Here is a 24,621-nt window from a genome sequence, read left to right on the forward strand (position 1 = left end):
GTTTCTCATGTGAAAGCAGACGAATTAACAAAGAATTTTGATGCCAGATGATTGAAGGAAAAAGAATGCAATTTTCACGTCTCCCTTTCTTTGACAAGTTTTCAGCAATGTGTCAGCATGTGCTGTTTTAATTTATCTGTTTTGATTTTCTGTGTTTTTCCTTTGGAACAACTGATCGGGGAGGCAGAAAGGGGTTAAGTATTTTTAGCAACAGTTTATTAATTCAGAGTATGACACAATTGTGTCACTGCACTGTAAAATTTTGTCTACTGTGGTAAAACCCATCTTATTTCAGTGTGGAATGAAGTGCCTGTCTGTTTTCATTTATGATTACTGACATTTAAATAATTACTCAGTTAAGTTCTCAATCTCAGAATCACTTTTCATTGAATACAGATGGTTTCTTCTTCAGTCATATTACTATGTTTTTTTCTCTAGCATTTAATATTTAAAATAAAATTTTACTCACTTTAGTCCAAAGTACTTAGGGCAGGATAGCAACATTCTACTGGTCTTTATATCTGTCTGTCCATCTATCCGTCCATCTATTTATCTGTTTTTATGCACAAGGGGCATGGAGCAGTTTGTGTTATCTCAATAGCAGTTCTGCAGCACTGATGGAATATTTGAGTGATGTGCAGCTGCATGTTTATCATAACTGCTGTTAATGCCAGTCATCAGCTAGCAGTGGTCTGGCAAGCACTTTTAGTCTGATTGTTAGTCTGATTTTTGTATTCTCTATGGAATTGGTTACCCATGCCTTTCATGGCAAAATAGTTCAACTTGTACACACACACACACACACACACACAAAATTCAACTGTAATAAAGAGATAGCTGATATGAATTTGTAAATAGAATTTGATTGAAGAATACTACTAACATAATACTGAGTCATCTAAGTCAAAACACATTCTTGAAAGAATAGAAAAGTGTGTGTTAAAGTGAAACGACCAGGATTGTCTTCAGTCAATTTTGTTTCCTTTAACGCTGGTGGCTCTGACATGAACTGTGTCTGCAAAAAAGAAGACAAAGTGATTAATTTCACTTTGGTGGGAGCACCTAGTGCTAAACAGTGCTTAATTATGATAGTACTATGGGCTGACTTTTCCCCATTATTGGCTGAACAGGAGGAGCCATAGCCAGGCTTGGCAAATGTATGTCCTGGTTGTGTGTCAGGCTGAGTACTTACCCTTCACAGTTGAATCACTGGTAAGAGGCTTCACGTCCCGTTTCCCTTTCCCATCCCTTATTAGGAGACTCCTGTTGGGGGATTTGGTTTAGATGATGTGGGAAATGCTTTGCAGTACTGCCATTCAAATGCCAGGCCCTTCAAAAGTGCAGAAAGCACTGAGGGCAAATAACAGGCTTGTGGACTTCTTAAAAAAGAATCCCACTCAGTTCATGTGTATGGAGAAGAATGTAAGGAGAAGAAACACCTGCATTTGTATTTGGTTATTACCACCTGTATGTAAAACAAATTATGGTATACTGATCCAGTTCCAGCTGTTCTGGAAATTTAATTCTGAAAGTACCACAAATTTCACCTGTATCCTACACTTCTGCAAATGAGGAAATAGTTGTTTTCTCCTCCCAAGGACTTCCAAACAACATATCCAGCAAGAGCATAGTGCCATTACAGTAACACTGATGGGATGCAGAACCAGACAAGGAGAGCTGCTGTCTGCACTGGAGATTCATGTCTTTAATTAGACTCTTGAAAGCACAGCCAATAAAGGAATACACATGTTAAAAATGGATATTTGTTACACCTTAGTTTATACAGTGAGACTAACATCAGATTAAAGCATTAACTGTTAAACCACTTCCAGCAAACCAAATTTTAAGCATTTATCCATATATCCATATTTGTCCATCTTCTGAAAGACATGCTTCTACAGAAAACCTGCAGTCCACTTACAGCCAACATAAAATTCTACAAATTCTAAGAAAATTATTGCATTTGTTGTTTGCTGAGGGCAATGTCTTGACAAGCTAGCTTTTCAGAGCTGCCTCTTCCAAAGCCATGCCTTTAGACAGGTTGCACTATAAATCTAATGGAAAAGTTTTACTACAGTGATATCATTTGCAGTAACTTTATTCAATTGAACATGATCTGGTTGAGAGTTAAACAGTCATTCAAATAGATCATAATCACCATCCATTAGGTTCCTTTAGTAAGCAGACACATGGCTTTCCTCGTGTAGTACGAGTTTTCATACACCTTCCAGATTTGAAGGCATAAGTTAAAGTTTTAGTATTTAAACTGGAGTTTAAGAAGTGGGAACATACATGTTCAGAAAAAAAATTAGGGTGCCGTAGTAAGTAATGATAAGCTTCTAATTCTAGTGAATGGGACACTTTTAAGTAGACCTAGAGTTTCTTTGCAAAAGTCTCTGAAACACGATTACTTCAGTACTACAATATCAATTCTAGTATTCTGATCTGAAATCATATGAATAATGCTAAATGCCATTCTATCAGGAGAAGGTTGATTAAGGAATTTTGCATTTATTAGTTTTTCATGTATAAAATATACTTTTGTATGCAACTTATGTGAATTTACAAGAATGACAGTATCTGGCTATAGGACTAGGCGAAATGGCCTCAAGTTGTGCCAAGGAAGATTCAGGTTGGATGTTAGGAAATACTTCTTCTCTGAAAGAGTGGTCAGGCTCTGGAATGAGTTGCCAGGGAGGTGGTGGAGTCACTGATCCTGGAGGAGTTCAAGAAACGTTTAGATGTTGCACTAAGGGACATGGTTTAGTGTGAAATACTGGTGATATGTGGATGGTTTGACTGGATGATCTTAGAGATCTTTTCCAACCTTGGTGATTCTATGATTCTATCCTAGTATAATAGTGCATGTTAGTGCATGACTCCAGATTTTTCTTGAACACCATAACAACTCTTGATTCTGTAAATAGATGTGCACATACTTCAGTTGAGATACACAAGCATAACTTTCAGTCTGACTACTTAGCAGCTGAAAGATTAGAATGAAAAAATAAAGAAGTCAATCATCTGCTCTTCCCCATTCATGTAAAGAAAACAAACGACAGCCTCTTCAAGTCAGTGGGTGGTCTGTCACCCTTCTCAAAAAGACTGATATTTTTGCTGTGTTTTGTCAGAAAGCCTAATATTTTAGGTGACTGTGCTTCCAGTGGGAATCTCAGTTTGCAACTACATGCGAGCCAAATTGTATTTCCTACTAAGTGGAAGTAATAATACAAACCAGAGAGGGAGACAGAGAAGGAAATGATGATTTTACGAAACTCAAAAGCAAGAAGCACTGCATGTCTCAAAAAAGTAAAACATCCCAATACTGTTTTGCATTATAAATCAAATAACTTATCCAATTTCAATCCTTGATTGTATGCAGCTTGTTGACATTTTTCCTCTGTAGCTGAAAACAGATTTCGGTTAAAGACATGAAAGACGTATTTCAGAGATGCCTAGCAAGATTAGAATTAGGTATTTCAAAATACCATGGGCAGGCAGAGTCTTAAGTCCCATTGATTTCCAGAGGGAGGTGGAAGAAGCAGTGGTCTGCTCAAAAGTACCTTGAAGGTGGGGAGACCAATATCCCTCCAGTAGAAAGGACTCCTCAATCCAAAGATGCTGTAAAGCATCCCCTAGCTTACATCTTGTCTCACGCACTGACAGTAGTAGGAGCTCAGGAGTTTTTTGCAAATACTCTCTTTAGCTTGCTAAAGGCTTTAAGGTGTTTAAATTAGAACAGCAGAACAGCAGGTGTGGCTGTTTGCAGATAAACCAAGTGAGGGTGAGGCACTGTTGAAAAGTACTTTTAAAGAAAAGAATATCATTGACATGACACTTGTAAAACGCTTATATAAAGGCCGTAGTACTTCTATGAGTGGCATTAAAGAAAATGCTTTAGGCACTGCTACGATGTTTTGTACAATGTCTGTACCAAGCAGGTTTGTTCCCAAACCTTCTTCCTGTGCTCTGTTTTCAATTGAATCTATGAAGCAAAACAAGAATGTGACATCTGTTACCAATGGGACATTAACTGTATTTTTCAGGACTACAAGTAGAGGGCCTCTTCAGAAGGTCAGCCAGCATCCAGACTATCAAAGATGTTCAGAAGCTCTACAACCAGGGTAAGCTGCCATTATAAAAATTGCCACAGGTTACTAACAGTGTGAGGGCTTTATTGATCTTGTCTCAAACAATGAAGCAGAGATGTTAGGTATTTTTTTAATAATTAGTTAATCATAAAGTCATTTATAATCTAAAATACAATAAGAACGCTAGTACAGGAGCTCAAAAGATAGCTTAAAGCTTACTGAATAGTGAGTCATTAACTGATGTCAGAGTTTTCAAAAACTGTAGCAACTGAAGAATGTTGAGGTTTGAGTAAAAAATGGTCTGGTTTCTCAGACACTCATATTACCTTTGTGCAGTTTGAGTCACTGCAGTTAGTTAAAAATGCCAAGTATAGTGCCTTCATGTCATTTTGCCCCTGGTATTCTTCCGTGGCTATGGCAAAGGAGTACAATTTTACATAATAATTTATGAAATGTAATGAAGTCATTTTGAAAGTCAGTGACTTCTCCATGAAGTAATTTTATGGTATGCATTTAAGGAGAGGATCACTTACAGCAAGATTAATAAAGCCTTGAAAAATATGAAGAGAAAACTGTAGGAGTTACCAGCTTCTGGAAAGCCAGTGAGTTATCTAATCATGGTGTGAAACAGTTTTTGTACAGTAGTTCAGAGAATAAGTAAAACATCTGATTGAACACACTTCTTTTTTTCTTCCTTTTAGGCAAGCCTGTAAATTTTGATGACTATCATGATATCCATGTTCCTGCTGTTATCCTAAAGACCTTCCTTAGGGAACTTCCTCAGCCATTGCTAACCTTCGAGTGTTATGATCCTATTGTTGGAATTACCAGTGAGTATTAATCCAGTTTTAGGAAAATTCATACAGCTAACTAAACTGAACCTTGCTAATTCACTGCTGCTTGCTAACCACGGCTCAATTGGGGGTATGTAACTGTATTAGTGCCTTCACTGCAGCTATTAATGGATAGTGACATAATCTGTACTATTACAAGGTGGGATTCCACCCAGAAGAGGTGGATAAAGTACCTTGTCAAGGAGTTTGAAACATGGGAGTCAGAATCTCTGCTGTTTTGCTGAGTATCATGAAGGCTCAGAAAACTGACATGTAGCTCCATACTGGATATACAAGGCACCTAGCACCTTCACTGTTCTTTTCTGGGGTTTGGCTTAACCTTCAGTACAAAAGTACAAACACATATTTTTAGAGAATGTTTTTGTAGATGTTACAGACTCTATTGTAATTATGGTAAATAAGTTGTTATCTTCTCTATCATTCTTCTTGTATTCCCTGTATTTACACTGCCTGATACCCTGATACCAATTTTTAATCTCAGTGTTTTTTCGCTCTGCGCATTCGGAGGAATGTAAGAAGAAATAGCCCTGTGACTAGAAGAGCTAATAAAGCCTGGATTCCCATGGATTCCATCTCAAACATGAGCTTTCTTTTGTCTTCTCTAATGCCCAGAGAGAACTGATACCACAGTGCAGCATTTTTTCATGGTCGGAGCATCTTTATGACCTGCCCTCTCTACTCAGTTACCTAATTCCACAAAATGCATGGGCATATAAAAGACATTGACCTACCCCTCTCTCAAATCTGATCTAATTGTCCCAACAGTTTAAATGTTGGCGGCTACCAGCAGATGGATGACAGCACAATATCAGAAATCTATCCTCTATAGAAAAGCAACTTGAAAAATCAGTCCTTTGGACACTGTTCTCCTCTCTTTTTTTTTCAATCAATTTTCCCTGCTGGCAGTATGGGGAGAATAACAATCTGCTTTTGCACACACACCAAAAAAGTTCCAATTTTGAAATTACTTTTCTTACAGCTTTCATCGAGCAGAGCTGTGAACCCTGCAGTAAATTGGAAAGATGTTTTTTTCCGAAGCACAAGTTGCTCAAACAAGAAATGTCCAAAATTTTTATGAATATTTTTGCCATTTTGGATGCTACTTTGTCACACAGTACTTACAAATGAAACAAACAAACAAACAAACAAAACCAAAACATACGCAGTGATTAGAAGTTTGGTAACTATCTGCAAGAATTAAAAGATGACCTAATGCCTTCTGTAGTTGGGACCCCCAACCTCTTCTATCAAATACAGCTGAAATTACCCTGAAGGCTAAGGAGTTACGGTAGGCAAAATCAGATGCATTCACACCTATGAAGTAAAATTCATCTATCTACAGAGTAACTATCTCAGCATGTTAAAAAAAAATAAAATAAGTCTCTTCACAGGTTGGTTGTAGAAATTGAGGGAATAAGGATAGTCATTCAGAACAGTGTAAAGAATAGATGAAGAAAGGGATGGGGGAATGGTAATTTTTATTGAGTTAATCTTCCGTCTTTCTGTACAGTAAGTTACTTTTTGCAAGAGCTAATTAAAAAAAAGAAAACATCTGAAAAGAACCTGAAAGCAATGCATTACCCTAATGCTGAGGTTTTTTGCACAGGAAAACATCTATGAAGCTTTCAATCCATGCTATTTTTATCAGAGTTTTAAATGTTGGCAAAGTTTGTTTTTGAAAGATGCAGTTAAAGAGAATTTCTCCTTGGGCTTTTTTGTTACTCGGTGTGATGTCCACTGTTGTTTCTTGATACTATGGTGACATCCTACTTTTTAAAGATGCTAAGCCTGAGAGCCATTCTGGGCTGCAGCAAAGTTATATTCTCTGTGAATACAGTGCAGAAGGGAGCTCTGAAGAGGTGTGAATGCAGACAGCTGTCTTGGAATGATTTGAAAATTCTCATTCTGGCTTCTGGAAAGCACTGTGTGATTTATCTATTATATCTCTTAACCCACAAACCCAGAAATACACTATCACTGCTTTACAATACTTTGAAATTATAGTGAAGCTTTTCTCCTTAGCGTCTCACTTGAAACATTCTTACAGGAGTTATTGACAGGAGCTGGGAAATAAATGAGCCGAGTGACTGACCAAAAAAAAAAAAGGGAATTGAAACTTTAAGCTTGTAGTTTTCAAAGAACTTCTTACAGGGCTGTGAATGCTGCTAACGAGTTCCTTTGCCCTGTATTGGTACACTTTCTGAATTATTTACCCTGCAGAAGGCTGACAGAAAAATTCTTGTGACTCACATTTTTTGTCTTACTGGAACTGATAGCTCTGCAGTAGTAAAAATATCAACGCAGCTCAACTGGGCATAGCTTCATGTATTTAAATCACAGCTTAAGGGAACTTCTAACATGCTGGAGTTTTGTGCCTGCAGATATGCTTATATGAATCTCTAGCTACGTCAGGGAGAGAGAGAAAAATGGAGCAAATGGAGAAAAAAACATTAGCACAAATGAGCTGGTTAGGTCAGATATGACTGTAATCATGAGTACTTTTTCCAGCTAGGTGTTAAACTTCCAGTACTGAATTTATTAAAATATTCCAGCAAAAATAATAGTAATAAAATCATTTGGAACAATGTTCAAAATGTATTCCAGTGCTAGCATATTCTTAATCAGATTGTCTCACTGAGTCTGGGGTCTGGTTCCAGTTCTGCCCATCTGTAGAAATGTGTTAATGAATCTGATTTGGCTCATCTCTAGAAAATTCTTACTCACCCAAATGTCCATCTCGTAAATCTTTGTCCAAGAAAGAAGTTTCCAGCCAAATCACAGAAGTGTGTTTGGAGTTAGTGGAGTGCCAAAAAAGAGCTTTGCAGCACCGAGTCTCAGCTAGAATAAAATCAAGGTATAAAAAGTAGACATCTGGATACAATGTGTGAAGAGATAATGGATTCAAAACAAGACCTTGGCTACTTCACTGAGTGGGGAAAATATTCTTAGCCATATATATGAAAATACTAAATAGGATAGGCTTATCCTAAGAGGCAGCCCAACCTACTGTCATGGGGATAGACATTAATAAAGGTGATTTTTGTGGCCAGCTCTACAGACAGATAGCTGAAGTAATTCCAGGTGATATAAAAAAGGTGTCATTTCTTGGTAATACATTGATGCTTCTGGGTTAATTTAAGACTGACTTTGATATTGCAGGTGTGGAGAGCTGTTTACGAGTAACCAGATGTAAACAAATCATTCAAGGACTTCCTGATCACAATTACATTGTTCTGAAATATCTGATATGCTTTCTCCATATGGTGAGTATATAGGAAAAAATTCCAAAAGTACAGCCAATCATTTCTTTACATCTAATAAAGCTTTGTGCTAAACAGTGGTCTCAGCCATACAGTCACCATGAAATTCTTTACATGTAAGAAGTAGTGAATTTAGTTGAAACTGTGCCTTCACTGGAATATTTAGAAGTCTGCTCTCCTCCGTTGCCCATTCACTAATGTATGTTTTAGTGACTTTTTTTTTCCTATTTTGGAATGAAAAATATTAAAAATAGTAGTTGAGTGTCTTTTAGTGCTGCAGAAAAAGTACATAACATGAATTTTTCCCCAAAGTGTAAATTCTGGCACCTAAAACTTTAAGTATATATTTGTGTCACTTTAGAAAATTATTTAAAAATATTGGTGACCTTTAGAAAAGTAATCAGCAAAATATTTTATATTTTACTTTAAAAACAACTTTTTCCTGTTTAAAATAGCCTTTAATTCTGTAACAGTACATTCTCAAACAAAAATACTTAATCATGCCCTTTTGCAGTATTTTTGTGTTCAGAATAAATGAATCATTTTTTAATTGTTATTCATATTCCAACAAATTTGGGACTTTGGGAAACCTCAATTATAGTCATTCTGCAGCCGTCCTGTTGTTGCTAGTTTATGTGCAGGAAAAGACAGTAATAAGAGTGTAATTTTTCCTCCCTCCCACCTTATTCAATGTATTACCATTTTCAAATTGCATTTTTCAAGCCCAGGTGCCTAAAATTGAGAATTCTGGTTTAGATGATGTCTAAATAAAAGGATCTAGCCTTCAGAAGACTTAAGAGCCCATCAAAGTAATGACAGATATGGAATGACATTTATTTTCCTCCTCATTAATTGTTATTGGGTTACAACTATGTTTGCCATATTCTAGCCATTAGCATATTTCAAAAAGAAGGATATTTAATACTTTTTTTTTGTACTGAAACATTACAGAAAGGCAAGATCAAAGGAAACACGTTGCTATGACCCTTGCACTGACAACACTGGCAAGGTTGTTGTAATACTCACACATTCATTTACTGCTCCTTAACTGAACTCTAATGCTGTTAAGAAAATCCTCGTGTCATTTGCTATTATTTTATCAACTGATATGTCTCCTCAGTATTATGAATTGTGTAAGTGACTTTATTCCAGTAATAGATGGACCATCTCAATGCATTTCTTAAGAGCTGAGCACTTGAGATGTTAATGAGGTGTGCAAAAGTACGACATAGTGTTTTCTGTAATTGGGCAACAGAAGATAGCATTATTTTTGAGTGTTCCTTGTTATATAAGGCTACATGTCAAATTGATGTTAGTGCTCAGCTCTGCAATTTTTGCTGATCCATAGCTTTTCATCTTTAATGTCTTGGGGAATATTTGCATGTGGAAAGGTCAAGGGAATGTGAAGCAATCTCGAAACTAGAGACTTCTATTCACTGCAGATTAGTGCACTGCACAAGCTGACACAATTCAAATGTAGACTGCTCTACCACTAATCCTAGTTCTTACCTGCAAGCATCAACCTTCTTACATACATGAGCCAATTTAATTCTTCCTGAGCTCAACCTTGAGTAGTGCTAGAGATACTTGTGGTAATTTCATGAAGTGGAATGAATTGTAATCACTGGATGTAGGTTTTGAGCACCATAAGTTTGATACAGGCTTGTGGAAGAAAGAAAAAAAACAGCAGTATTTTCTCTGCAGTCTCAGCCCCCCAGCTGAATGAAATGACTACTTCTACTCCAAGGGCACTACAGCAAGACAGTGCAACTTCTGCAGACGTAAAAGACTTGCATTTCAAAAATACGTCCATGTTTCTTAACCTTAAACTGGCAGTTATTTTGCCAGTAATGAGCCCAGGATGCTGTGAAAGGTCTGTGCTGTCTCCACTTTGCAGTGCATGTAGCTGCTAGAGAGGGATCTGAAGCTCCAACGTGGAGTGAGGTCTGCAGGCAAAATCAGACAGCTAGGAGTGAGGGGCAGAACAGCTCATATATTCCCCATTCTTTACTATATCTTTCTGTCCCTTTATTCATGCCTGATGAAGAATAATGATGGCTGACTTGCCTCAAGCAGCTATTGCAGAACTCTGCCAAATTCAAAATGTCAATATGGAGCAAATAGAAAAAAATAAACAAGGTTTTGTGGCGTGTGAGCTACATTTCAGAGCTGAAAATGAAGCACCATAGTTAAAGCCAAGTACAAGCTGAGGGGGAAAAAAAAAATCTCTGAATTGCTTTGAATTAGTGTTTTATCGCAATCACTTGTCCAATTTAAAAGTGTAATTAGCACCAGTAAAGCTTGGATATGGCTGGGGGATGGGTCACGTTGGGAAAGATTAGATGAGTGAGCGTGATGAAGCAGACACGAGCAGCTGGCATCTCTAGGAGGCAAGCAGAGAGCGGGGATTGAAACTTGCATTTCCAGTAAGTTTTGGGGGATATTTAATATCTAGCAGTTTTCTTCTGAAAATGTTTTTTGGGGTTCTGTTGATGATTGTGAGTACAAAGTTCAAAGGTGATGGTTTCCTTACAATTTTAAAATGTATAGCAATTGGATGTTTCAACCTTCTATCATTTCACTATTTAATTTCATTATGTAAAATAGTGGCAGACTAGTGTTACTCCTGCAGTGTTCATGAGGGTGCTGGAATGAATGTATGTGGAATTGAAATACTGATACAATTTTGCTGCAGGAAGCTGACTCTTGCATGATGGACATGTATTTTTACATTTGTTGATGTGGCACTAAATCTTCAGTGTTTACTTCCAATTATTAGCATAGGAATTTGCAGATTTTATCTGAAGGCTAGGAAAAAGATTTCTAGATGACTTATTTTCAATATAATCTGTTGCTACTTAATGATTTTTCTATACATGTCCTAGTTAAAGAGAACAACGAGCTGGAACTGTGTAGGTCTTTCTTGTCACACTTTTCTGTGATGTTCAGATGTCTTCAAAGATAAAATGTAGGTCCTTAGAGAATTGTCTTTTATTAGTTTCTGAAATTGATAGAGCAAGCGTATTCTTACTTGAAATGGTGACAGTAGTTTTGTGATGGAATCAAAGAAAGAGTCTAGGGGGTTAGTCCAAATGTTAAATATGTCATTTGTACTTAGAGCACATCTCTGGGCTATGAGTTACTTAGAAGACACCAAAAAGTGCTGATCTTGGATGGTCTTGTGTGGGAAGAAAATACTAATTGCTCATGATAGTGCTGTCAGTGAAGTAGATTTGATTGTGATGTTTGAGAAAGAAATCTGGCATTGGAGTACTGGAGGAGTTGAAGTAGCTTGAAGCCAGATTCCCTCAGGGAGGGATAAAGCCATTACCATTGTTATGAACAGGTGATGAGAAACTGGAAAGCAACTCTGCTGGAAGGGATCTGGGGATTCTGGTTGTCAGTGAGTTGAACATGAGTCAACAGCATGCCCTGGCAGCCAAAAAGGCCAACTACATCCTGTGGTGCACCAGGCACAGCACTACTAGCTGGTTAGGCTCTGCTCTGCTCTGCACTGTGTGCAGTTTTGGGCACAACAATACAAGAAGGGCTTCAAACTATTACAGGGTGTCCAAAGGAGGCCTACAAAGCTGGTGAAGGGTTTAGTGGACAGGATGTATGAGGACTGGCTGAGGCCCCTTGGTTTCTTCAGCCTTGAGAAGAGGAGGCTGAGGGGGGGCCTCATGGTGGCCTACAGCTTTCTCAGGAGAGGGGGAGTGGAGGGGCAGGCGCTGATCTTTTGGAATCATTAAATCATGGAATTGCTTAGGTTGAAAGGGACCTTAGAGATCTTCTAGTTCCAGCCACCATCATGGACAGGACCCCATCCAACCTGACCTTGAATGCCACTGTGGATGGGGCATCTATAACTTCTCTGGGCAACCTGTTGCAATGCCTCAACAGTCTCTGAGTAAAGAATTTCTTCCTAGCATGTAATCTAATTTTCCCCTCTTTTAGTTTAAAGCCATTCCTTCTCATCCTATAATTATTGAAACATGTGAAAATTTGGTCTCTCCTGCTTATAAGCTCCCTTCAAATATTTGAGGATTGCAGTGAAAACTCCCTGGAGCCTTCTCCAAGCTGAACAAACCCAGCTCCCTCAATCTTTCTTCATAGGAGAGATGCTCCAGACCTTCTCTCTGTTGACAGTGACAGGACTTGAGGGAAAGGCATGGAGATGCAACAGGAGATGGTCAGTTTGGAAATTAAGAAGAAGTTCACCAGGGAGTGATTGTCAATGGGACAGGCTCCTCAGGGCAGTGGTCATGGCCTCAGTCTGGCCAGAGTTCAAGAAGCATTTGGATTGTGTTCTCAGTATAGGGTTTGAATTTTGAGTGGTCCTACTCGCAGCTAGGAGCTGGAATTGATTATCCTTGTGAATCCTTTCCTATTCAGGATTTCTATCATTCTTTGACAGGGCTTCCTTGCTTGCAGTTCTCGTTGAGCCAGCAAGATCATTGTGGAGAGAGAGTAGGTTTCAATTGCAGGCTTTTTCTCTAATCTGCTGAGGAAAGGATTGCTCTGCAATTTGTAATAAAACAACATGCTATGTCTTCCTTGAATTGCTGAGTGTCAGGCTAATTGATGACTCACAGAAAAGACAGTGTAGCTCTGCCTCAGATATAATCACTGTTTCATTTTATGTTATGTATTTTCACTCTCAGGGGAGAGGCTGTGTCATGGGTATTTTTCTTGATTGTTTCAACATTGTCTGCCTCCTTGAAATGTTCATGAAGTTATATCGGACTGAAAGAGGTGGTTTCATCTTGGGATTAGAAATATTCTATGTGACAGCTGACTGAGAATTAACAAAAAACACCCCACAAAACTAGTTCTGTCAGCAAGTTGCAGTGCTGTTGCTTTGGACTGAAGAACTGGCATTTGAAGGAAACAGCAAATTTGAGCTGAATGTGTTTCAGCTAGCACTCTAAGACAGTGCCTGCACACAGCCAGCAGGATAGTGTGCCAGGAACACCCCTATAAACCAGGAAAAATACAACTGCAACAGGTGTAGCTCCTTCCACCTTTTTCTGTCCTCCAGTACTATACAAATAGCTTTTGTGCTATCAAAGGTACTTATCTATACCTAAAGTACCTCCCCGGGATATGCAGCAAATGTGTTTGTTTACATGCTATAAAAAACACCAATGTGAGGGGCTGCAGCAGAGCTCTCATGTTATTTTTGAGACTTCCTAGTGAAAGAACTGCCAAAAATAATTTGTTCTAAGTCATAGAGACTCTTTGGCACAACATTACCCTCTATGGATGTAGTCAGGATGGGTCACTTGACCTTAGAGCCAAAGCATCAGTGCTTAACCTTATCACATTTAGCTTTATTCAAAGACCATTTTCATCAGGATTACACTTATGTCTGTGTCTCCTTGTTAACCGAATGATTATCATCATCCTAATTATTTTTCCTTATCAGTTACTTTGGTAGCAGTTTAGTGTTTGCTACACTGCTGTAGTACAATGAACTCTTCTTTAAGCTGATCTCATCTGAAGCATGTTAAAGGAATGAAAATAGCTTGCTGGTTTGCTTTTTTTTTTTTCTGTATAGTTAAATAGTGTGTTGAGAGCATTATGTGAAGGTCAGCAAGCTCTATGCAGTTCACACTCAAGAGAGAATGATGTGGGTTTTGCATAAGGTCATGGAGCAGGCATTGCTGTTTAATCTGATGACCCTTATTCTCACGTTGTGAACTCAATCCTCTGAAAAGGTGATTATGGCAACAGTATGCCCTTATTAAAACTCCCTTCCTTTATCCAGCCCTGCTTCATGACCTTAGAATCAATTGAATCCTTTAATATTTGTAGCACTGTTGTATCTCTAATGGCCTAGGTGGTTAAGGCAAAGATTGGAAGGAAAAATAATACCTCTCACTGCAACAAAAAAATGTGGTTAGGAAGAAAATGCTAACCTTTTGGCACATATGTGTTTCTTCATGTCTCCTAAGGAAAAAAAAAGCATCCTGCATGCATGTCTGAAGGATTTTATATCCCTTCATGGCTGACCAAGCAGGCTTCTTGCTAGGTAGAACACCGAGGAGCCAGAGACAGAGGGAAAAGAAACCTGTGTTACTGAGTAGAGGGAAGTTTATGTATCTGCTCACATGATTGTAGCATTCCTTAGATTTTTTTTTTTCTCTTGTACCATCAGAGTTTCCATAATACTACTAAGCTGTCTTTTCAGGAGACCCTATGGAAAAGCCAGAAATGGAGAGATGCTGAGAAGCACAGGTTTTTGGTTTCCTGTTCCACTTGAAATAGTAGTACACAGGAATATTTAACTGATACTTCCCCATTCTATTCCAGGTTGACAACTTCAGAGCAACCTGTACGTCACAGTTTAGACAATGTTACAGTTACAGACCATATTCTTATTGCTGATGAAAAACTGCAGCTATCAGTCTGGGAAGGAGTGGCTGAACTAATAATGTCATAGAATCATGGAGTAACTTAGACTTTAGAGGAGAGGACCCTAAAGATCATCTAGTTGCAACTCTCCTGCTATGGGCGACTTTGCCAGCCTGCAATTCAGGCTGCCAGGACCCATCCAATCTGTCCTTGAATGCCTTCAGAGATGGGGCATCCACAGCCTGTCTGGGCAACCTGTTCAAGCACCTCACCACCACCACTCTGAATAAAAAATTTCTTCCTAACATCTAACCTAAATTTCCCCTCTTTTAGTTTTAAGTAATGCCCCTTTGTCCTACCACTATCAGATCCTGGAAAAAGTTGTTTCCCTTCCTTCTTGTAATTTCCCTTTAAGTACTGGAAGGCCACAGGAGGGTCTCACTGGAATCTTCTCTTCTCCAACTTAAAAAAGCCCAGTTCCCTCAGCCTTTCTTCATAGAAGAGGTGCTCCAGATTTTGTTCATCTTCATGGCTTTCCTCTGGGTCTGCTCCAACAGCTCTGCATCTTTACTGGGAACAGCAGACTTGGATACAGTACTCCAGATGGGGCTGCACAAGAGCAGAGGGAGGGTGGCAATCCCCTCTCTCTCCCTGTTGTTCACCCCTCTCTTTGATGCAGCCCAGGATACTGTTAGCTTTCTGGGCTGCAAGCACACACTGCTGGCTCTTGTCCAGCTTTTCATCCATCAGGACCCATCAAAAAAGACAGAGAGCTGTTGGAGAGGGTCCAGATGAGAGCCACGAAGATGATGAGGGACTGGAGCACCTCCCCTGCGAAGACAGGCTGAGGGAGCTGAGCTTGTTCAGCTTGGAGAAAAGAAGACTGCAGGGTGACCTCATTGCAGCCTTTCAGTACCTAAAGGGAGCCTACAAACAGGAGGGAATCAACTCTTTGAAAGGGTTGATAACAGCAGCACAAGGGGAAATGGTTTTAAGTTGAGGGAGGGAAGACTTGGGTTGGATGTCAGGGGGAAGTTCTTTACAGAGAGAGTGGTGAGGTGCTGGAACAGGCTGCCCAGAGAGGTTGTGGATGCCCCGTCCCTGGAGGTGTTCAAGGCCAGGTTGGATGGGGCCCTGGGCAGCCTGGTCTAGTATTAAATGGGGAGGTTGGTGGCCCTGCATGTGGCAGGGAGTTGGAGATTCATGTTGAGGTCCTGTCCAACCCTGGCCATTCTGTGATTCTGTGTGGCACCCAAGCTTTCTCTGCAGGGCTGCTTGCTAGGAGTCCTCTCAGTCTGTACCTATATCTGGGATTGCCTTGATCCAAGTGCAACACCTTGCAATTGGCCTTGTTAAATCTTAATAGATTCTTGTGCCTGCTTTCTGAACATGTCCAGCTCCCTTTGGGTGATATCCCTCCCTTTCATTGTGTCATTGTGTCAACTGTATTACTCAGCTTGGTGTCATCAGCAAATTTGCAGAGGGTACCCTTAATCCCACTGTCTGTGTCATTGATAAAGATGCTGAAGGGCACTTGTCCCAAGACAGATCCCTGGAGGACACCACTCATGACTGGCTTCTGCCTAGGTACAGAGCCATTGACAACAACCTTCTGGCTATGACCACTCAACCAATTCTTATCCACCTAATAATCAAGGAGGATGTCAGGAGGAATGTCAGGAAGAATAAAAGCACATTCAAATTGCTGACTGTTTGCAGTAACAGGGAACTTATCACCCAGATCGTAGATACCAACCACGCAGTGCAGGAGAGGCAAAACATGCACAAATGCCCTGGCAACTTTATACAGAAAATAAAATTATTTCTGCTGCCCACTTTAGAGTTCAAGTCTACAGATATGTTTAGGGCACATCACCTAGATAGAGAGCAGAGTTCAGTGCTGCATGTCTTCTCTACAATCCATTTTCACCTCCATTGCATCAGGGAAACTAGGGAGATGTGGAAGTACTTAGAAGTGAAAGTCATGCATCAGTGGGAAAAAAAATAAAATATTTCTAAATCCTTGCAAACAGTTTCAGAATTCCGGAGTTTTATTCTGTAAAGGACATAGCACAGGCAGATGGAGTAGCTGTTTCTGCCATCCTTCCCTGCCCTCTAGCAGAAATAACAACATATTCCATATAGAAAACCCAACACAATTAATTTTCCTAGCAAAAGGAATCAGTGCAGGCTTTTTGCTTGACTTACTGACATCTTTTCTTGTACTTAAGGGATACAGACCCTGGTGGCCCCATTACCTCTCAGCTGCATGGTCAGTCCTCAGGCAGTTAGGAAGCCAGTGATGTACCTGTCGTTAGCATCTATGTTCATCGTTGGCTCATTCTTGATATGGTAGGCTCTTTTGTCTCTCAGTCACGGGGTGTGTGCCTGCAATGTACTAGTTTATGTTTTTATTTTTCAGGTTTCACAGGAGAGCATATATAATAGAATGACAGCATCCAGCTTGGCCTGTGTCTTTGGCTTGAATTTGATCTGGCCATCTAAAGGAACAGCCTCTCTGAGTGCTCTGGTGCCTCTGAATCTCTTCACTGAACTACTAATAGATTTCTACATGAATATATTCAACTCCCGAACAGTGCCTGGTGAGATCTTACCTTAATGCTCCCAGAAAGGGAGGTGAAGTTTGTCTGCCTGAAGGGAAGGTCTGAGCATCTCAACTGCCAGAGCAGTTCCTGCAAAAGGCATTTTCAGTTCTATACCTCTCCAAGTATCTTCGGATAGTGAGGGAAGTACTCTATTGCAGATATTCTCCTCTCATAAGAGAACCATGTACAGGTTAAATATGAGAAGTTACAGTGAAACTCCTTATTCAACTTCAGCAGTTCTGATACATTAAAACAAACAAACAAACAAACAAACCAATTGTGACAGTAGGTGATTCTGTTATTTGTGTAAGGATCTGAACACCTCACTATATGGCATTATTTACTGGGATCATGCGGAACTTCATTCTGGACCACTCCTGTCTGTACAGTTTTCTATTATTAATATTATTATTTGAATACAAGTTTGTTAGAGATTTCTGTAATAACTTAATAAAGATGGAATTGATTTTTAAGATACCAAAATTTCTAGAACTACTTTTCTCTATATTTAAGTGTCTTGTTTTTCGCAGGAATACTCCCAATGTTTGGGCTGCTTGCTTCTGCAGTTTAAGTTAATGGAAATTTGTTCTTCACATTGATTTCTCTACAAAGCAATAACAACAGCAACTTGGGTAACATACCTAATGCCAATTGAATGCCTTTAAAGTCTGTTCTTAGTCTCAGTGTGAATAATTAGCTAACAAAAAGGCAGTGTTTCCTTTCTAACAGTGCCATTAATATTGCTTGTATTTTATGAACTCTAAAACACTACTCTTTCATTGTTGGTTAGTAGTGGATTGGTGTAATGAAGTTATCATCATATTTGCCTGCAAAGCAAAAGCAAATTAACCAATGGTATGACAAAGGCAAGCAGTATTTTCCCTAAGGTTCAGATCTTCCTACTTCTGTATAGATCTACAGAAATAGTGGGACTTCAATAAAACTAATCATCTCTGGAGAACAATTTAGCCATCCCCTTCTCTGCAAACACAAAGCCTGTCTTTATCCTGAAGGTTCTAGTTGCTAGCTGAGGGTTTGGCCATCCTCTCAACCGTTACGAGTTGCCTCCCCGTGTAGCAGATGCAACAAGACCTTATTACACTGGGTGAAGATTATTTGTTCTTGTTAGAAATTTGGGGAAATAACCAAGCATCCAGAAGGCTGTGGCATGCTGGATCTGCCAGGCCTTCTTCTGTTCAGTGGGTGTCATCTATAGCATTAGACAATTATTAAAAACTGAAAAATACACAGGCTTTAGAACAAGATGTGAGGGCTAAATTTCACATCGCATCTGTGTATTTTCCCATGTCCTCAAGTGCTCTCAAAGGCAATTTTTGGGGGTTTTGAATATCTGTGAGTAATAACCACGCATGACTCTACTTAAATCTAAAATACTGCGCCATACAAGAATAATTAACATGTATTCATGTTTGTTGCACTTCAGCCAGAGAATATTGCAAAGGACAGAACTACCTTGAGTTTTGTATCACAACTAATCTCTGTTTTATACCTGAGTTATCAGTGACAGCATCATAGCTTGTATTATGGAAAAGAGACACAGTTCTGCTTGGAGCTGTACAATGGCTTGGCAGCACAGCTCTGTGAACAAGCAGTGTGTTCTTACCGAGGAGGAATTTGGCCTTGAACCAGTGACTGAGGCCTAGAATCAACAAAACTTCAGCATTTTGCCACTTTCTGACCTTGGTAAAAATACATATGCGCAACACATTGTTTTGCTGTTTGTAAAAGGAGGTAAAACTTGGCATTAGAAAAGTGCTTTGGGATGAAATGCTGATAAACACCATAAAATGGTTATTTCCCATGTTCTCTTTCAAAATTCCAGCAATATCAAATGTCATTTTGAATGTAGCAGTCTTCATGTTATGCTGCGTTACATGAATGTATGTACTGGATAGTTTTAACACACCCTGTGGTATGAAATCCTGAGGTCCTGGAAGCCAGCTTTGCTTGGTGGGAAAGATGGGTGCACCTCATAGACATAATTCTCCAATTTACCCTAGGTAGGGAAAGAGCAGAGGCTGTGAGCAGTGAACATCCCTTCAGAAAATCTGCCTGCCTGCAGACATGCTAAGTGATAGCACCAGAGTCTCCTCCTGGGTATTGGCCCCACACGTGCCAAACTGTCAGTCTTTCTTTGGGCAGTTTGTAAACCACCATTTCCTAGCGATTTGTGGTTCCTCTCATTTACCAAACAAATAGCAAAGCCGCGATTTCTCATTTTAAAGTTCCTTCTTTCTTTAAAGAAGGGATAACATCTGTTATCCCTTGGTGTAGGTAACTTGATGCTGCTCAGGAAAAATAGAGGCCATAGCACTGGTGGAGCAAAGTAGAGCCAGGGGACTGGGTGCCCCTGCTTCACATCACCTTCTTGCCTCCCTGGCAGGCAGCAGTGAGAAGCAATGAGTATGGCAGTGGCTTCCACCCTGCCAGCTTGTCCATCCAGAGGAGGAACTTTTCCAAATCAAGTACCAAACCCTCCCAATGGGGCCCCAACTCCGTCCCTCCAAGCCCAAAGGAAATGGCAATATCCTTCGTCTGCTGCAGAAGCCCCCAGTCTCTGTCCTGAGAGCCAGATATAACTACAACATTAAATCAGCTCTCATGAATTATTCAGCAGGGTTTGGAGTGAAATTCATGTTAGAGAAATATATGTTTCAAATTTCCTGACTCTAAGAGGAGTCCTGGAGGTGTCCCCTGCAGTTACTTTGATAACAGTTTCTCTTTACAAATGATAATTGCGCGATTCGAGGTTTTGTACTGCGTGGCCTTCTGAACTCTTCTCTCATATCAAAGAACAATTTTCAGATCATTTCCATAGCAAAAAGGAAGTGATTATGGAGATAATCTGTTGGAAACACACACGCTAGATTTCAGCTTAAAACAATAAAATGCAGTCATGGAATGAGAAATCAAGTGTTACCTAGCTGACAATATACAGAAAATAAATTGCCGAAGCATTTTAGTTTAGTGAGCTGTTAGGAGCTGAAAATTGGTCCCAAGATTAGTCTGATTATCATGGTGCCTTTAGCAATGAGCACTGAAGGGGGAAGGGTGTACTTTTCTATCCTGGATCTATAAAGAAGTGTAGCAAGATTGAACAATATGTCGTTAACCAGGGGTGTCCTTAGGTTCTTACAAAAAACTTCTGTACATAAATATCCCTGACATGTGTGCAAATGATCTGCAAGTGCACACTGCACTCTGTGAGCATCATAGAACCTCTCGGAGCCTTGCAACCATGAACATACTCATCCAGTCATGATGATACTGATAATAGACAAGCCCAATATTTTGTTAATATCAAATCTGTGCTTAATTAAGAGAGACAGTTGAATTTACAGTGGGATTGAAGGTGTAATCATCCCCTTTTATTGCCTGAATAGTTTGTCTTCATTACCCTGGCAGATGTGTCACTTTTCAAATGGCAACAGGGGTGCTGGAGGGAGAAATCAGAGTTACCTGTGATTTCTTAAATCAGAAGCTCATGTTCAGTGGAAGATCTACAGGAAGCTCACATTCCTGTCCTTGCTCTATTCATTTCCAAATAGTTTCACCCACAAAACAGAAGCCAGAAGACGATGCATCTGGCTTTATGTAGGTGCATCTCCACTGAAGATGTGTAACAGTCACATGTGTCCAATTAAATGTGAGGCTGGCATACGAAAGTTGGCATTCTGCCTTTCCCACTGGAGTAATACTCACTGTCACCATCAGAGGGGTTTGATTTCTGTCTTTATCTGTGCACACACAGGAAAACTGCTTCAGTTTATTGCACCTAATTTATCAAAACATTCCAGTGTCTTTCAGCATCATATAAGAGTCGGGGATCTAAAACTGGGGTGCCACAAATGTTCCCTTCTTGCTCTCAAACTGGAAAGCCTGTGAAAGCACTCCACTCACCAAGGAGATTTCTTAGGTCTTTGGTGGCTTCAACAACGAATTGTCCTGGAGACAAAGAACTAAACTTCCAAATACAACCAGAGACTATAACCTTTTCCATAATGGTCCTGTTGGTATTTCCCAGAATTGTCACATTGTGGAAAGAGTCGTGGTTTGCCTCTCAGAGGTGGAGATGCACAAACCCATGGTGGAAATGGCACGTAAGTTCTCCTACCTCCTACTCCTAACTGGGATCTGTTGTCTTTAGCATTGGGAAAGCCACGGTAATTGCACATAGAATTGCCCAGACTCCTACCCACTCCAGTTCCTCTCCAGAACAACTGGCAGAAGTTCTGTCACAAAAATAATGAACTGATGGAAAAAAAATAAAAAATGCCAACTCAACAAAGATAAAACCAACTCAACAGAAAGAAAGGCAGTTTTTCTTCCAAGGCTTACTTTTTGTGCATTGCTACTTTCCATCACCATCTCTTTTAGGATAGCATCACTTGGCTGTGCACAGTGTTGCAGTCACTGTTCAGAAGCAAGGAGGGAGCTCTCTGGAGCCAGGAGAGATGGCACACACAGTTGAGTGAGCATTAAAGCTAGGTACTTTTGTGGTCCTGATTTCTCCATGGTGTAATTACCTTATGGAAGCTGCCTTAATGACTGTTGGTCTGCCTGCTGTCCTCACAGCATGAGTCACAGGGTGAGGATTTGTGCCTACAGTTTGCAGTGCCTAGGTCTGCTACCTGACCTGAATGCTTAGGTGGCAAAGCTGCTTCTTCTGCCAAAGGGAAGTGAACCCCTCAGAAACCGAGCCCCATGTGCCAGCCAGTTTGTTTTATTCTGCTTCAGGCCCCAAACTGACACATTTTAAGCTACTGTTAGCCCAAACACCAACATCAACCTTCTCAAACCCAATTAGAAATCAGGATTTCTGGTTTTTCTTTCTATTACATGGACTGGGCTCTCCGGTGATGATTTTTTCACTTCCCCGTTTAATCACCCAAGAAAGCACTTTACAGCCCATAACTCTTCTGCCATGAAAATTATCCACTTAATTAATGAGACAGTAAAAAGCGATTGTAAAACACAGCAAACTGTATCATCTTTAATTTCTGAACTGAATTTCTGATACACTCATATAAGAGTCTTTAGCGGGTGGGTGTTTGTCACTTCACCTGATCCAGAAATATAGAAATAATACCATTAATTAATGTTCTATTTAAAGAGCTTCCAAAGATCCCACATTCTCTTTAACTTCACCTGCCAAAGTTGTCTTCTTTTTTGTAATATTTTTCCCATTCCTTGAAGCTGCATCCGTCTCCTTATTCCCATTTCTGTCCATCATCAGTCTGTGGAAGCAGTCTACGTATATTGGATGTCATTCTTTACCCCCATGTATGTGGTCTTTGTTGTGTTTTTGTGAACACAAAAGCCATCTGGGGAATAGTTAGAGTCATCTGTCTCAGTACAGTAGCTCCCCCAGCTAACTGGGATATCAAACAGCACCAGCCAGCACCCCCAAGAAGCCTTCACGTGGTCTCTTCTACACAAAGTGCTTGATTGCTGCCACAGAACAAATATACAAAACATATATGGAACATCACAAACCACATCCACCTTTGCAGAAGGATTGAAGGACTTAATGTCAAATGGCTGATGTCATTGTGCAACCTCTCTCAATTATTTTTCAAGAGTCTTGGAAATCTGGAGAGGTCCCAATCAACTGGAAGCTGGCCAAATTTCCAATTTTCAGGAAGGAAAATAAGATACTGGTAATTACAGGCCTGTCAGTCTCATTTCAGTGCCTGGCAAAATTACGAAGATGGTTTTTCTGGGAGCTACTGAAAAATGCATGAAAGACAATACAGTTATTGGTCACAGCCAGCATGAGTTTATGAGAGGAAAGTCCTCTTTAAAGAAGAGCAAAGAAAGCTGGTAAATGGACTAGAAAACCAGCCTTCTGAAGAGTGGCTGAGGGAAATGTACTTTTTGGTCTGGAGAAGAGGCTGAGAGGAGAACTCACTCGCTACAACTGTCTGAAAGGAGGCTTCAGCAAGGAGGTTGTTAGTCTATTTTCTTATGCAACAAGTGATAGGACATGATGAAGTAGTCTCAAGTCTGGCCGGGGAAGGTTTAGGTTGGACATTAGGAAGAATTCATTCACAGAGAAAATGATCAGGTGTTGGAATGGGCTGCCCAGGAAGGTGATGGAGTCTCCATTCCTGGTGCTATTCAAGAGATGTGCGGAAGTGGCTCTGAGGGACTTAGTTTATTGACTGGAGTCAGTAAATCAGATTGATGATTGGACTTGGTGATCTGGAAGGTCTTTTCCAACCTAAATGATTCCATGACTCTATGATGTCTGAATAAAATCTTTTTACTCTGGCTTGTGGTTGAACTCTGGGCAGTATTACAGAAGAAAGCTCGTGAGCAGCCCAGATGGGTAAGTAAAAGAAGTCCTCAGCACAAGAAAAAAATGAATTTGTTCCATTTCAAAATAAATTTAAATTCAGGAAGATAACATCACTGTCTTCTGCACCAAAAGAGATTTTACAAAATAATGTAAATGAGAGAATGAAAATAATCAGAATCTTTGTAGCTCTCACTCACCCACCATGGCACTCAGCGTGCTCCTGCCAGAAGGGCAATAAACACCCCAATCTGCGAGTGTCACAGTATCTCAACTTCTCAGTATAATTACTACTTGAAAGTTAATAGGCCCCTACTCCCCGCTTGACGGTATTTTAGCAGTCAAGCGTGCCTGGTGTCCACAGACATCACTGGGCCTGGAAGTGCAAGCTGGGAGAATGAGTGGTGCAAGGCTGCTGCAGAGACAATGCAGATTTCCTACAGGAAGCAGCTGTACTACAGAAGATAGTGCTGTAATAGAGATGGAAGCACCTGGAGATTATGCCTGTCATACACCTTGTGCTTCATGATCACTGTGTTGTGGGGTGGGGAAATTTGGGATTAAACATGATCTGTACAGAACTAGTTCAACAATAATGCATTAAATTCTTCATATTTCTGGTGTTCAAACTCAATCACTGGACTGAGTGTACAGGTAAACGTAAGTGCATTTCCCTCACAGCGGCAACCAAAGCTAGAGTCTAGTATCTCCAAATACGAGAATTTACCAGGTTTTATTCTGTTGTGACAGGGCAACAGGAAATGGTTTCAAACAAAAGACAGGAGAGACTTAGATTAGATATAAGAAAATGTTTTTTATGATAAGTAGTGATGCACTGGCACAGGTTGTCCAGAGAGGCGGTGGAGTCTCCATCCCTGGCGACACTGAAGGTCAAGTTGGACAGGGCTCTGAGTGAATTGATCTAGCTGTAGATGTCCCTGTTCATTGCAGGGCAGTTGGACTACATGACCTTTAAGAATCCCTTTCCAAGTCAAACTATTCTGTGATTCTACGTATGAGTGGGCTAATGTGGCATTAGGTGCGACAAGCTCTTCATAAGCTCACCTCGTATCACACCTGATTGGATCGTGCCACTTGGGGTCCCAAAGTTGTAAAGGAAAGTCACAGTTGAGC

At 40.0% G+C, this 24,621-nt stretch overlaps 1 protein-coding gene across 4 annotated transcripts in view; it reads left to right on the forward strand.

Moving 5' to 3' along the window:
- The window catches only part of ARHGAP8 (Rho GTPase activating protein 8), a 76,740-nt gene extending 59,095 nt beyond the window's left edge, over positions 1–17,645 (forward strand). For all 4 annotated transcript variants that reach the window (XM_042889835.1, XM_042889838.1, XM_042889837.1 and 1 more), the window contains 4 exons: positions 4,047–4,124; positions 4,793–4,921; positions 8,105–8,208; positions 16,985–17,645. In XM_042889835.1, the coding sequence (XP_042745769.1) occupies positions 4,047–4,124; positions 4,793–4,921; positions 8,105–8,208; positions 16,985–17,182 (509 nt within the window). In that variant the 3' untranslated portion in view covers positions 17,183–17,645. The remainder of the gene's footprint in view (positions 1–4,046; positions 4,125–4,792; positions 4,922–8,104; positions 8,209–16,984) is intronic.
- The last annotated feature ends 6,976 nt before the right edge of the window (positions 17,646–24,621 follow it).

This window comes from Lagopus leucura, unplaced genomic scaffold (assembly GCF_019238085.1).
Source record: "Lagopus leucura isolate 7727_CA_CO unplaced genomic scaffold, USGS_WTPT01 Super-Scaffold_100159, whole genome shotgun sequence".
NCBI classification, from domain to species: Eukaryota; Metazoa; Chordata; class Aves; order Galliformes; family Phasianidae; genus Lagopus; species Lagopus leucura.